The sequence below is a fragment of the Uloborus diversus genome, chromosome 7 (genome assembly GCF_026930045.1).
Source record: "Uloborus diversus isolate 005 chromosome 7, Udiv.v.3.1, whole genome shotgun sequence".
Classification (NCBI taxonomy): domain Eukaryota; kingdom Metazoa; phylum Arthropoda; class Arachnida; order Araneae; family Uloboridae; genus Uloborus; species Uloborus diversus.
This window is the reverse complement of record NC_072737.1, coordinates 128873758-128889331: the sequence shown is the minus strand read 5'-3', so window position 1 is coordinate 128889331 and position 15574 is coordinate 128873758. Positions and strand designations below refer to the sequence as shown.

General features: G+C 32.1%; 1 protein-coding gene across 1 annotated transcript in view; it reads right to left on the bottom strand.

Annotated features, from left to right (window-relative positions):
- LOC129225865 (protein RFT1 homolog) overlaps positions 1-15574 on the bottom strand; it is a 58111-nt gene that overhangs the window by 31613 nt on the left and 10924 nt on the right. The window contains exons 5-9 of the mRNA XM_054860387.1: positions 13616-13717; positions 12058-12189; positions 5167-5242; positions 3824-3874; positions 2631-2755 (exon numbers count right to left, since the gene is read on the bottom strand). Of these exons, the coding sequence (XP_054716362.1) occupies positions 2631-2755; positions 3824-3874; positions 5167-5242; positions 12058-12189; positions 13616-13717 (486 nt within the window). The remainder of the gene's footprint in view (positions 1-2630; positions 2756-3823; positions 3875-5166; positions 5243-12057; positions 12190-13615; positions 13718-15574) is intronic.

Genomic DNA, 15574 nt, shown 5'->3' with positions numbered 1-15574 from the left:
TGCGAGATAAAATTTCCGGCACTTTTTAGTTTTTTATTTTTTAAAAAATAAGTTTTAATATTTTTTAAAAACTTTTCATGTGGTTTTGTTAAAAATTGATCATAGAACTTATAATTAAATACCTATTCCGAAATATTAATTCTAAATAATGGATCGGGGCCTATTTCGTTGAAAGTCGTAGGTGTACGAAGACTTTTGGGAGCCTTAATAAGGGACGTATATAACCTTAAAACGTCATTTAGCACCTTTTTCTTGCCCTGCCCGATGGAAATCGGAACCTTTTTTTCTTTTTACTATAGGATGATGACCCACCCTAATATACACACATAAGAGAAAACCATTATTTTTGTTGTTATCTAGGACTAATTTAATTGTATATAAATGAAAAAGGATCAATTTTTTTGAAATCGATGTACAGTATAACTCCGATTTAATAGTACCAGATTGAACGATTTCCTCAATTTCGTACCTCACACCAGAAGAACGTAAGTCCAAAAATTAAGATCTTCGGTTTATTAGTGCATTGTATGTAGAAGTATATCCCGAAATCATGCCATGTGAATGTAACTAAAAGAAAATCCTTTTAAATTTTTTACAAGGATAAAAGAGCGCACATCCTATCCTTTGCATGAAAAAAGTTTTACCTCGCTACTGTAGAATTATCATAAATATGACTTATGTTCCTCTGGCTCTGAGGTACAGAATTTAATGATACATTTTACTGGTCCGAATTTGAATACTTTGAATGTCTTTGCTCCTCGATTTAATGATATCCTTGATTTAGAAATAACTTTTCAAGTCCCTTGACAATCGTTAAATTGAGGTTTTAATGTACTTATTTAAATGACTTTTAACTGACTTATAAAAACCTGCATTCCCAAAAGTGCAAGTGAGTTTTTGCTAATGCGGTAGGCCAGGTCCTATAATAGATTATGGCAATGATTTTTTCATAAAAATTGTATCCCTTGAGCAATCTCTCCATCCCAATCAATTTTCAAGATCAATCTGAATTATAAGTTCATTCATGGTTCTTTTCTCTGAACTTATCTGGGGTCTCTGTTTAAATCTGATATCTACATCTTCCATAGTCTAAATCTATATTTAGAATCCTATGTTCGAAATCTGAATCCAGTCCTGCGCTTAAAACAGAATCACTGTTCTCCAACTCCTTCACAAAACAAATTAAGTTTATTTGTACAAAATTAATACAATCAATTAAAAGCTCTCTTCAACAGCTGGTTGGGGGGGGGGAGACAAAAATTCATATACTATTAAACAAGGTAACAAAAAAAATTAGACAATATAAGTATAGTGATGCATTGTTTGTACGTCATTCAATGGACTGACGTCTCATGACGAGGTAAAATGAAAATAATATGTAATCGAAACGCTGGCAAATCATTTTGATTTTTACAACTTTAACCCTTGACCTCATTAATTCAAATTTTGTGCATACATAACAATTACAAAGTTTTAATCAAGTTTCTTAAATAAATAATATAAACTAGCCAGTAATAGTTTTATATTTGAGACATTAACTCATATTTTAAGTAGAAGTTTGACGTGAAATAAATCCTATCTTTACTGTAGTACATCTTAAATACTTATTATATCTAGCATATTTAGAGTTATCGATGTAATTATATCACTAATACGCTTAAAAGTATGATGTATATGCGGGCATTGATTTGAAATTTTTTATAGTTGTCTGAAGTACTGATTGCCCTTGCACTATGATCATAGCATTATGAATTGAATTAAGGAAATCTTTTTCCACAAGATTTGAAAAAGAAAATAAGCTTTTTTCTCCCCTTTATTTGTCCTTCCATACCTCTGAGAAGGTGTGAAAGGTGTATGAAATGCAACCTACTAAAATGAAAATAAGACAAAACAGTAAGAAAACAGTAAAACAGTAAATTTTCGAATTGTAGGAAGGGAAGAACGTTTTTTAACTGATATTTCACAACACATAAATGATGCATTTTTGCATTAAAATGGAAAGAAATGATTCAGAACTTAAAGGAAATGACTTATAAATATAAAAGGCTAATAAATGAATGACACATAAATGATGTTTAGTGAAGCAAGTATCATAAAATGTAAAATAGTAAAGTTTTTAAATCGTAAAAATAAAGAAAAATAAAAATAAATTTTAAAAAAAACCCTCGAAATTAAGTTATTTTTTTTTAATGTACTTATTTCTTGTCTCTATATTTGGGGATTTGCACAAACTTTCGTTAATGAAACAAGAACAAAATCAGTTTTTGCTAATTCTCTTCAGATGTACACTTTCGGATGTATTCTGAACAAAACTTGTGCAAAATTTGATGACTGTAAGTGTAAAAGGTTTTTCTGTACATTAATATGTAACAGTCATAAAAATAAATATAGTATAACCCCAATTTAACAGTTGCCAAGGGACTGAAAAAAATTATTGTTAAATCAAGGATATTGTTAAATAGAGGAGCATATACATTCAATGCAGTCAAATCAGGACCAGAGAAATGTATCATTAAATTGAGAAAATTAAATCAAAGTCACACTGTATAAGATATTGATTTTTACCCAGTAATATAAGCTTAACTTTAATTATAAGAAATGTATTACTCAATATGTACAAAAATCAATACTTGTTCATGAGCAGGCTTGTCCCTAGACAGCAAATGTGTAAATAATAAGTATCCACTTTCTTCAATAGGAAGTAATACAAAGCGAGCAGCTAAAGATCCCAAGTTGTTCACAACGTCATACATACCTAAGGGGAAGAAAAAACTAAGAAACTTAAATTGCCTGAAAAATTACTAAGTTGAACTTAAATTTAATAGCATAAAGGAACAATTTTGATGTTTATTTTACTAAAAATTTCAAATGTAACTTTCTATAAGTACTTTCACCTGAAAAGATGCATAACAGAAATCTAGCAAATTGTCATGGAGAGTCAAACAAAGTTTAAAAAGCAAATGAAATAAGCTATTAAACTCAAGATATGCAGATGTCATGTTCCAAAATCATTTGTTGAATAGCCATTGATTTGTAATCAACACACATGACTAAGACTTAACATGACTTAAGAACTGAAAATAAATTTTATTAAAAAAGTTACGACTAAACTTATGGCTTATTATTTGAATATTTATATTGAAATATTTAAGAAATCTGATTCAGTGCAAGAGAAAACTTATTTAGAAGGACATCGAACTATTAAATACATCAACAGTCAAATGCTGACTTAAGAGAGAAAATTTCTTCTGTGACCTAGTCTAAATACATAACAAAACATAAAGATCAAGAAATATAACAAGAACTATTAGGTTGTGGCCATCACAAAACTTTCTTTTATATCTTTCTCATGAATTCTGATCTCTCCCTATGCTTGACCAGAAAGCAATACTCCCTGCAAAAATAAAATTATGCATATAAAAACTTGACGACCGTCTCAATTTCCAAATTATTGCAAAAACAAAAGAGCGAAAAATGAAAGTTATTTCAAAAGCCTTGCTTGAACTAATTGCAAATATTTTATTTGTTAACAAACATAAGGTGGCAACAGTTGAACATTTTAAACAGTGAGATAATATTTTTGATTATTTCCCAACAATTAAAATCACTCGAAATACAGAGATTTTTGTGTGAAATTTTTTTCACGAATACAATACTTCCTTTTTTGCAAAAGGAAGTAATAATATGGAAAAAAAATGTGCTTCATTTTCCCTGCATGATACTTCTTTAAACTTCAAATTCCTTATGATTTCCATGACTACTGCTTTAATATTTAGTATGTTTTAATTAAATAAAAAATAACCAGAGAAAGAGATAATGTTACCTTGTTCAGCAAAGCTTAGTACACTAAGAAATGTCATCAAATAACGTTCACCTACAAAATAAATTTTTATATTGATAATATCTGGACTGAAATAAACAGTAATATTATTGATTAAGAGACATTAGTAGAATTAAAAAGATCAATCTTTAGAATATCTCAAACCATACTAAATAGAAGAATAGTAATTACACTGTCTTATTAACAAATACAGTCGAACCTCTTTATCATGTCACTTATGGGACGGTCAACAAAGTGTCGTCATAGTCGGAGCAACGCCATAATAGTTTAAAAATTTGTAATCAAAAAACAAAATTACAGATTTAATAAAGAAATTAATACTTTCATGTTTTTAATGTGATTTAACTAAGATAGTTTTGAATAATTGGTGAGTAAAACTAAAACTATAAGAAAAGAAAATGCATCACTTTTTTGTATTCTAAAATACTTTTCAATAAGAGTTTACTTCATTTTTGAATGGCATGAACAATCCCACTTTCCATGAAATTGATTATTAAAAAAAAGGGTTTCCTGTAATTATCGGCAAGAAGGAAACCAAGAAGGAATCTTCACTTTTGGTTACAATTTGATTAGATTTTGATGGCTAAACCTCAACTTTCAAAAGGGGAAATTGCTTTCTAATTCTTTTCTCTACTTTAAACTTGTATGTTCCTTTTCAATCTATTGAGTAGCTCTTTTCGCTTTTTCTCTCATCAGAGAAGCTTTCAGTGGCCACCTACAGCTATTTGTTTCTCTTCTCCTACTGCTTCCCTATTAGAGTATTAAAATCCATCTGCTTTGCACTCCTTTTGAATGTCTTTCTTGTCAAAGTCTGAAATCTGAAACTTTCAGGATTTATCTTACTCCCCCCCCCCCCCCCCCCCCCCCCCCGCCCATCCTTGAGATGGCATGCATGCAAGGGCAGATTCATGGTAGGGTCAAAGGGTCAGCTGATACCCGTAACAATAATTTGATTACGATTATTATTAAACTTAAATTCAATTTTTTAGATCAAAAAAAAAAGTTTGAAATCAATATTAGCCTCTTTTATCACAAGTTGTGAGTGTGTTGTTGTGTGCTTTTTTCCAACTATTTTATAGAAAAATTCGATTTTGTGCAAGCAACCCAAAGTGTTGTCATAACCAGAGTTTTACCATTACTCTCATAAAACTCGAAGCCACTTAACATTAAGATTGTATAGGATTAATTCAGGACTTTGGAAAAGGGACGTGACATCCGTAGTGTCGTGAAATTCTGTTGTTGCAACAATGAGGTTCGACCGTAAACAGAAGCTTTAAAGTGGTGTGAAATAATGCATAACATTTAAACATTGAACATATTCATACCTTCTGTAAGTAGCTGCTTCAGTAGTGTATGTTTAAAAAAGCTCCATGTTAAAAACAAATCCTTTAACTCTACAAACTGGAAAAAACTTAGTAAGAAAAAGATAAGTTATAAAAGGATAATTAAGTACAAATTTAATAAATGCTGTTTCTTTTCAATAATTTATAATATAATATAGTTTTTAAAATAATCAATTGCATGAAAAATTAACAATGCTTTGAAAAGAATAATACAGGGTAATCCAAAAGCCTTAAAAACCTTTTAATTATTGAACTATTAACAATAAAACAATGTGGTTTGCACCGAAATGCTCAGAAACAGGGCTTTTTTTTCTACAGTGAAAATATTTTATTTTATGTAAATTACATTTTTGACCAAAAGGTGGCACTGTAAATGAATTAGTAGAATAATTTTCAATACAGTTCATTTTTACCAATAAAAGTGTTTCAATATTCAATATCACCACTGTTGAATGAGTTTCCCATCATTGAAAGTTACAGCCACTAGATGATGGAAAACACCCTGCACAACATTAAAAAATATTTCAGAGTCATGGCTAAAACATGGTGTTGGTGATGTATAGCTGCTTTCGACAAGGTCAAACATGTAGGGCTAACTTTATGAACATGTGATTTTAAACAGCACAAGAATGAGAAGTCACAAGTTGTAAGATCTGAAGACCATGGAGCCCTTCATACTGAACGTCTCAACTAAGGACATAGCTGTCTCAAAAATGTCAACCTCAGAAATATCATGACAATAGATGCAATTTTTTAGAGGCCAGAGATACCTGCATAAATGCTTTTAGCTGGGGACTGTGTACTACTGGGGGGGGGGGGGGCTTAGCGCTACTAATTTTGAAATAAAAATGAAGGCAAAGCATATGTTTGAACCTTGGTTTGAGCCAAGGATCTATGAGGAACAGTTCAAATCACCTGCTATATTGAAACCAAGTTTCGTAAAAACTTATTAGTTACTAGAGAACCCAACAGACGTTGTTCTGTTCAAACTTTGTAAATTGAAAAGTTAAAACAATTCAATAAACTATCAAGTGTTTGAACCGTTTTGTTGAAAAAAAAAAAAAAAAATAAGTAAACATCCTTTCAAAGTCATAATGATCAACAGAAAGTTTCTCTAACTGATGGTTTGCTGGTTGCCTCTTTCCATGAATTTTGTTTTTCCCGCATTAATTTCAAACCCTACATCTGCAGCAGCGTTGATTAATCGTTTAGTGATAGACATCAATGTTGATTTTCTTCTACATAATATCACCGAGTCGTCTGCAAAGGCATAAATCTGTCCTGTTTTATAATATATCGTTCCATTTAAATCTAACTGACGCACTACATATTCCAAAATCAGATTAAATAACAGAGCTGAGAGACAAAAAATACAATAAATTACACTAACAGTAGATTTAAAATGTAAACAAATGCTCACGCAACTCTATTGTTTATAGCCAAAGTTACTGTAATCCAGCCGATCAGAGAGCGAAGTCAACTCCGATCGATTAGCCGTCCTATCTTTTGAACGAAAACTTTTTAAACTTCATATGTTGCCTAATTTGTTCTTTCCACCAAAGATAAAGATCTTCCACTGCACTGATCTTTTGCGTACAGAACTACCCTGTTGTAATTTATCTGGACGAAAATAAAATTGGTTTCATTTTTAAATTCCATCATCTTTTCCTTTAATAGTGTACTGATTAGTTAGATAATCCTTAAAGTCTTCTTGACATTGGTGCCAAAACTCAGATGGATTTGAGCCGAGGAACAAATGTTGCTAGGCTCGGTACTTTCTGATCATTTGGTTAAGAAAACCTAAAGCACCGATTCGGTCACATGGTTCAACTACGATGACAAAACACATGTTTTGCATGAACCTTCCAATACTTTACTTTAAAATATATCACGGGGCCTAAAATTGTTGCGTTCAAGAGAGAAATGAAGGCTTTGCTCTCTCTCTCTCTCTACGTTTTATCTATTCTCAACTGACATATCACAGTAGGAAATTTCATTACAAAAAGCAGAGCTGGCTTTTTTATTATCCTTTGGCAACGTGTTAAATATTTATTTCAATTCTTGCTCAACAATGGGTTAAAATAAATATTAATCATTTCAGAGATATAACCATCCAATGTTTAAATTAATTAACAAAAACGTTCCCGATTCGCTCCATCGCACTTCGAAACCATGCTTACCACAACTTAATTACACACATAAAATTTGATAAAAATCGGTCCAGCCGTTTAAAAGCCTTATGGGACAAACGTACGCACAGAAGATTTTTATATATTAAGATAACAATCAGCTTTTTACATAAAATGACACATATTGCTTGGTTGATTACGTTGATTTGTATATATTAAGATTATCAAACATTAACAGAATGTATTAACCAAAAATGAAATTCCATCTTTTTTAAACATAACTTTCGTATTATATCAAAACCATGAAGTATTAAATTCAAGTTCTGTACCGTATAATATCGAAACCATGTTATAATAATCGCAAATTTGGTACCATGTAATATAAAAATCGTCTGAAAATAATTATAATTTGATTCAGCGTAATATCGAAACCCTGTTGTATCTACAAGTACTGTGTTATACAAGGGATGCCTATATATAATAGCGAATTTTCTGATGGAGTAACGCTGACGTCATCAATGATGAAACTTGCACCACAGCATTATAATTTGATAATATTTTTTGGCAAAACTTGACATGCAGGGAAATTTTTTATTTTGACAAAGCTGAACTGGATCTGGTAACTTAACTGTTTTATTGGTAAGACTGCCATTCAGTAGCCTAACTTCAAATTTTCGGCCCCCTGGCAAATCTGATTTTGGACCCCCTACTAAAAGTCGTATTAACATAATTATATTTGTAGTAAAATTTTGCAATTTCGTTGGTCCCACAATTTTTTTTCAAACACACACACATATCTATATAGTATAACTGTATATAAATATAGAGAGGCGGGAAGGGATTGAGCTTTTAGTTTAGAAAGAAATCATTAGATACAGGAATCCGGATAATTCTTCACAATGGGGAGAAAAAGAATTAGCAATATGAATTTAATTGTAAATATAATATTTGTACAGAAATAGGGGTTCGCAGGGAATTTCTAAAATTCTTCTAATTTATAACCCTTTGTCGTAAATTTTTAAAAACGCGATTGCCAAGTCATTTTTTGTAAACATAATGGAAAGGGGTCAGTAGCTCTCTTTCTCAAATATTTTGGTGATGGAAGTTTAAAAAACATAATTTTAGACCTTGGATGATGTTAAAAAAGCAACGGAGTTCGGGGGTCATCCCCAGAAATTTTTCGAATTTGGACTTCAAAAAATGCAATAGGCCATCTTTGATGACATTAGGTAAAAGGATGAGGTTCAGAGCTCTCCCCCCCCCCCCTCCCGAGTTTTTCTAATTTCCAAAACAGTGATTTTAAAAGTAAGTCAGTGATGTTAGGAGAATGGAAGGTTAGGAGGCCTTACACGTAAATTTTTAGAAAATTTTTACACACATGATTGTGAGTCACCTTTGGGGGAAGCAATCAGAGATTTCCAAAACCCTCCCGACATTTAAAGTTCCAAAAACGTATTTCTAGGCAATCTTTGTTAATAATAAGATAAATAAATACCTTTGTGCTGAATAGTAAAGTCAGAACAAACAACGTAAGTAGAAGCACAAATTTGTGCTTCTACTTACGTTGTTTGTTCTGATTTTACTAATCTTTGTTAATATTAATGAACTGGGCGGAGGGGGGGGGGGGGAGTCGAGGGATTTCCCCCGGAATTTTTTTGGAATGGAACTCCTAAAAACGCAGTTGTAGGTCACCTTTGATGACGTTACAACAAAGAACCCCAGAATTTCAGAAATAGAAGTTCCAAAAATGCAAATTTTAGACAAATTTAGATGATATTAAAAAAGGTCAAGTTTTGGGGACCTTCTTTGTAAACGTTTCGAAAAATGCGATTGCAAGCCATCATTAAATAGTCTTTTTACAACTTCGATTTGGAAAAATTCCGGGGAAAAGTACCAAACCCCCCTCATCCCTTCCCTTAACTTGATTCAAAGTGGTCCACAAATGCATTTTTAGGATGTTATGTTAAGGGGAAGTTGCTTAAAGATGAGACTTCTGGCCCCCCAAAACACAATTTCAGGTGATCTTTTTTTAATTTAAAAAGAAATGAGGGTTTGGAGGCTCTCCCTCGGAAATTTTTCAAAATTATACTCCTGAAACGCAATTGTAGGCCACCCGCATTTGATCACTTGATGAGAAGGAATGGGGTTCGGGGACTATCCCAGCTTTTTTTTGAAAATCAAAGTTTAAAAATCACATTTTTTCGGGAAGGGTTTGTAACTTTGTCCCTGAATTTTTCAAAATCAAATTTCCAAAAAAAAAAAAACTTTAACAATTTTTGGACATATTAGGGAGAAAGTTTTTTGGAATTTTTCTGGAATCTCTTCCAGAATGTTTCCGAAATCGAAGTTTAAAAACACAATAGGCTATCTTTGGTGAAGTAAAAGGAACTTATTTAGTTTTAGGATCATTTCCTTCACACTTACTTGGCTAAGTCCATATCCTTTAGTTTTCTTTAAATTGGGAAGTCAGGAGTTGGGGGCTATTCCCCCCTCCTCTACCTCTTTACTGAAGGGCCTATTTACTGAATAGGTCAACTAAGCCATGGCCTAGAGCCGTGGAAATTTGGGGAGGCCCCCAAATGGTGAAAACTGTTTTAGCAAATGACAAAACTTGTAATGTTTGATTACCCAAAAATGATAATGAAAAAGTGTTTGGTCAACAACCTCTTATATCTTACTCGGGGCCTCTAGGCCAATGGATCAAAACTTAATAAAATTGAATGAAAACAAAGCTCAAAAATTGTCAGATCCCCTTCCGATTCTGCCCCCCCCCCCCATCTAGATCCTACCCAAAAAACTTTTCTTGCTTTCCGAGCTCTGGTACGGTCAGATTTTGACTTTTCTCTGCTTTCCGTGGCAGGTGATAGCCTATACAGGGAGGGCAATATGGTACTTTTTCAAACGAGCCAAGGTTTGATTTTCGCATATGAAAGTTGGATCGTGTGCCACCTTCTCTCTACTCAAGGCCTGCTTACTGAATAGGCCATGACCTAGATCCCCTGATATTTGGGAGCCCAAAATGGAAAAAATTGTAATATTTGGCTGGCCTTGAACTAAGGGCCTCCGATATCTTAATTGGGGGCCCTAGTAAATAGGTTCTGGAGTTCTAGCAGGGCCCCACTGTGTTCCAAAGTTTCGTAAAATTAATGAATTCTATGACTTTTTTTTTTAAATGCTCTTAGGTTTAAGCTTTTAAAATCAAATTTGATTCAGGGAAAAATTTAATAAAATAGAATGAAAACAAAGCTCAAAAATTTTTGGGCCCTTTTCAACTCCAGGGCCCACCCGCATTGCAGGGTCTTGCGGTACGTAGTTACGCTGCTGGCCATTTTAAGAGAATGGAGAAACGAAAAAGTGGTCAACAATGAACGTCATCTACTGGAGTTTAGGGTTAATCCACTGGAGTTAGGGTTGAAATTTCAACAATCAAACTATCAACAAACAGGCAATTGCTTCCTTTAAATGCAAAAGCAATTTTCACCAATCATACCTTGACGAGCTAGTTATTTGATAATGATTGAACTTTAAACAATTTGCAGCCAGCGTCTCTCGGGTGAGATGCAACAATTCCTCTCTTATCAGCCAAGCGGCTATTGAATTGAATATTTAAACGATAATAGATGGTGCTAAATGGTTATAACTTTCATCAAATTCGAGTCTCATGGTATTTGACCTTCATGTACAGGCGTCAGTTTCTTCTTTGGGCCTCTCAATAGGATAGATTTATTAATGTAAACAGACAGTGAATCACTGCTCTGCGCATATGATTTGTAAGGTATTGATTGCTCTTGTTTATATCCTTGCTTCTTCTTTTGTTATGAGTAAATGAAAGAGAAATACATGTAGATGAATAAATTATGAGGGAGGAAGGTTAAAATATTTTTGCGTACGAGTTCCAGACTATTAGCATTCACCCGCTCAATGAAAGTACACGAATGATTTAAAGGGGCATTGAAGTTCATGATTTTTTTTTTCAATTCTGTCTGATTTTGTTCTTTGTTATTTATAAATTTTCATTTGGAGACTGGAAAACTGCAATAAAAATGGTTAGCAAAGTGAGTAAAAGTGAATGTTTTTGAGTGCATTATGAAGCAATTTTGAGACTTGTCATGTGGGAATTTAACTAGTTTAAATTCTTCAACCTAAGTTCTTTTAATTAAAATTACATTAAATACAGATTATTATTGCCACACTCACGACGTCTGTAACTTTTTTTGTGCACATCATTTAGTTTTGTGTGCGCACAGTTCAAATTTTAGTATCCTACTTATTTCACTCCCTTCTAATAATGTCATATTCTTTATATTAATGCCTAGTAATCAGTAGTACATTGTTTAATCAATGTAAAAATTTGAAGTCATTATTTTGAGATGCTGATTTTAAATGAATATTTTTGTAAAGTTAGGCTTAACTGCTGTAAATGCTCGGGCCGATGGCGGTGTCCCACTTCAGAATGATTGTTCCGGCGGCTGCGCTTTGTTTTCCGTGCGCTGGTCCTCAAGGGCTTAAGTAACTCAAAAAGTGTGTTTGCAAATACAAATGAGATTCTAATAGTTTTAATTCACAAAATATATTCATTATGCTACTCATCCTTAAATACTTGTTGGATTGTTCTAAACCAATCACACAGAATAACTAGAAAAAATCATCATGAATATTATTATTGAAACACAACTTAAAAAAAAAAAAAAACTAATGTCAGTAGACATAAAAAAAGAGTCTATAACAAATACTTATAACTTACATTCCTGGAAAATTTAGGAAACATATTCCAGACAGAGTTGATGGGTACTAGATTGGTACTATCTTTCAACATTTTAAAGTAATTCCAAAAATAAATATAGTATGAAAATGAGTATACAATTGCTCCAAGAATCTAAGAGATAAAAGATATCTGATAATAGCTAGGCAATAAAAAGCAAAATTAATGGTTAAGAATAACTACTGATTATATTAATACTAATCACAACAGAATATACTTATAAAAGATCAGAAAAGCAAATGGACAGTTAAAATTTGTAATGAAATCTTAATGTTAATTAATCTTGTTTAACACCCGTTTCAATAAATATAAATACAATCGAAGTTTGTCCTTCTAACAGTTGGACAACTCATCACTCTAGATGTCATGTCACTTTCGAAGCCCGGATTTTAAATAACTGAAAGTTAAATAGCTTTGGATTTTACAACTTTTATTTAAGTGAATCTCTGGGTTACCCCATAGCTTTGAGCTAATTAGAAAGGATTCATATTTTTTTTTCTTGTTAATTTTACAACTGAAATTTCAATTTTATTTAAATTTTAAGGTGTATGAGAGTTATATCATGAATTTTGAAAAGCATATCAAAAAGGACAAATGCTAATTTACTTGTATGCTGGATGGATACCTGTTTTTTATGACCTCGGTTAAATCGGGCTTTCTCTTTGTCCCCCCGAAAGCGCTATATAACTAGGGGTAACAGTACTTTTAACAAAATTAAAATAAACAAAATAGTTATTTCTACTCATTCTAGTATGAAGGAAGAGTAAACATTTTTAATTCATATTTTGTTTGTTTTTCAAAAGTATTCTAAAAAGCAAAATTAAAATATATGCTTAAAATTATTTGTTGATTATTATAAACCTTCAAACTTATAATTCAAGAAATTAAAATCAACTCGGGTTTTCCTAGTAAAATAAACAAACTTTCCAAGATAATTCTTCAAAATACTTAGACATAATTAGAGTATAAAACCGAAATTCAGAAAAAAAAAAAGAGATTAAAAAAAAAAAAAGAGAGAGAAAAACAAATGAAGAAAATTGCTACTTATGATAAGCAGGTGGGATGCTTTTTTTTTGCTTGGCTTTCTCAGGGGTTAACCAATAGTGATCATATATTACTTTACCTTTTTAATATCTCAAATTTACTTTCCACAGCAAAACAAAAATAACAACCGAGAATTTCAGAATTATTCATAAGTACTGTTAATTTATATCTGTTAGATGTACCAAACAACCAACATGAGTTTGGTTAAACTACACTGACTTTCATTTGGCATTTTCATGAAGAATTTTTATGTGTGTTTTTTTTTTTTTTAATTTCAACATCTCAACCAAAAGAACATACGGGAAAAATACTCTATTTAAAATCCCTTTTTTGGCTTTTTGCATTATCAGATTTATTATTAGCGTAATATTACATCTATAACAAATACAATAAAAATCTGCATTTTTAGATTTTTTACAAACCAGAATATCCAAAAAATAAATTACATAAGTGTGTTGTTAAAATTCAAGTGATAAGGGTATTGGATATACTTTACCTGGCTAATGCAAAAAGAATGAATGGCATGATAAGGCCAAATATGCAATAGCAAAACCATACCAAGGCTCTTCACAGTAAGAGAAATACCTTCAATAAATATCTAAATAAAATCAAGAGTGAAAATATGTACAAACAGGAAAACAGCAATGTAGAAAAATATTTAATGATATCATAAGCATAAAGATTATTGAAAACTTTCACATTTGAATATGTATAAAATTAAACACTTTCAGAATAAGATTTATTTTTTATTGACAAAGAAACTCTTATTTACTTTTTGGGACATTTCCTACATCAACAAGAAGAAGAGGGTACCAAAGGTAGAATCATAGCATCTGGAAAGCGGCCACCCAGCTTTGAATATTGTTGCCTCAGAACAACATTAGGATATCTTAGTGTTACTTCTGGGATTTAATGTCTTAGTGTTGCTCTAAGGCGACAATATGCTTTCAGCAAATACATTGAAACAGGTGAATTACATAGCTCACATATGCAGACTAACTTCTTCATTTAGTTTCTTATTTAGTTTCATTTATAACTTCCAAAATGTTTGTGTTTATTTCCCAACTTCTAGATGCCAAGATTCAAGCATTATTCCAACATCACACAGTTTTAAGTTAAATACTCTTAAACTGTCCAGTTGAGGCAAACCTGGCAGCATTATAAAGGATACACAGATCCTAATCATAGCATTGTGATGCTGCCAGGTTAGGTTTACCCCAACTGCAGATTCAATTGACTTAGTTCCAGTGAGTGAAAGCAATCACCTCCGATTGCAAAAGGATCCAAACGAAATTGCCTGCAATTCCTGGAGGTGAGTGAGCATTAGAGAGCAGATGGTGGTAACCCTGTAGCAGTGCTTGAAATCATTGGTGGATGCTAGTCCAAGACCACTGAAAACTACTTCGGACTACCATGCAATATAATTCAGTAGACCTTGGAAACAGTACCCAATCACTGTCAATGAATTTCATTTTCTTTACATTTTTTCCTTTTACATTAGCAATAATGTTGTGTATTTAAATTTAGGTAATATTCCCTTGTAGTATGTACTATCAGTTTAATTTATAAAATTTGAATTAAAGCCTGTTAGCTACATAATGGAGATTAAAGGAAAAATAAATGAGACCCAAGTAAAAAGCATGTAAATTTATGTAGAAACATATTTTACTTTCTTGAAGGATTTCTAACAGTAAGTACAGTTGGCTCTCTGTTCAACGACGCTCTATTTAATGATTTTCTCTATTTAAAGATGGCTTTTTATGGTTGGGGATGCTCTACTGTAGTTTTAAAAGCATTCTATTTAAGGACGATTTTTTGTGATCCCTTGAAAGTCGTTAAACAGAGAGTCAATTGTATATTTATATTTATAGAATAGTGGATTTTTGAATAATTTGTAGTACATTAAGTACAATTCAACTTAGTTACTTCAGTATATTTTGTACTTTACCAAATAATTCTACCAATAAGCCATTTATGCTTTGGAAAGCAACATAACCTGTCAAGCTCCATTGTTTGCTTCAAGTAGTCATTGTTAAAAAAATAATTGACATTTACAAGGTTCATTCAAATGAAACCAGGTCAGTGCGTCTAACTTCACATTAGATGTTAGACGATGCCACATAACAGCATGTATGAAGACACCATCTATTGGTAGAGATACGGTACCCAGATGTGATATACCCCCCCCCCCCCCCATTTGGCGACATCCGATTTTTTGCACAAAATTGAAATATTTTTCTCGTTAATGAGGCGATAAATTTTTAAGCATGGCATCCCTGGTGAAACTAACCTGTGGTTGGCAACGTGAAGGCAAACTTGTTCGAACTTGTTTACTTGGGTTCTTTACTTGGTTTTACGCAGGAGAGATACGTGTTGTTTTGTGCAATATACCTTACAGGAATGCTTATTTTGTGTTAGTTTAGATTGAGTAGTTGTGTTTTGAAGTAAAAACATT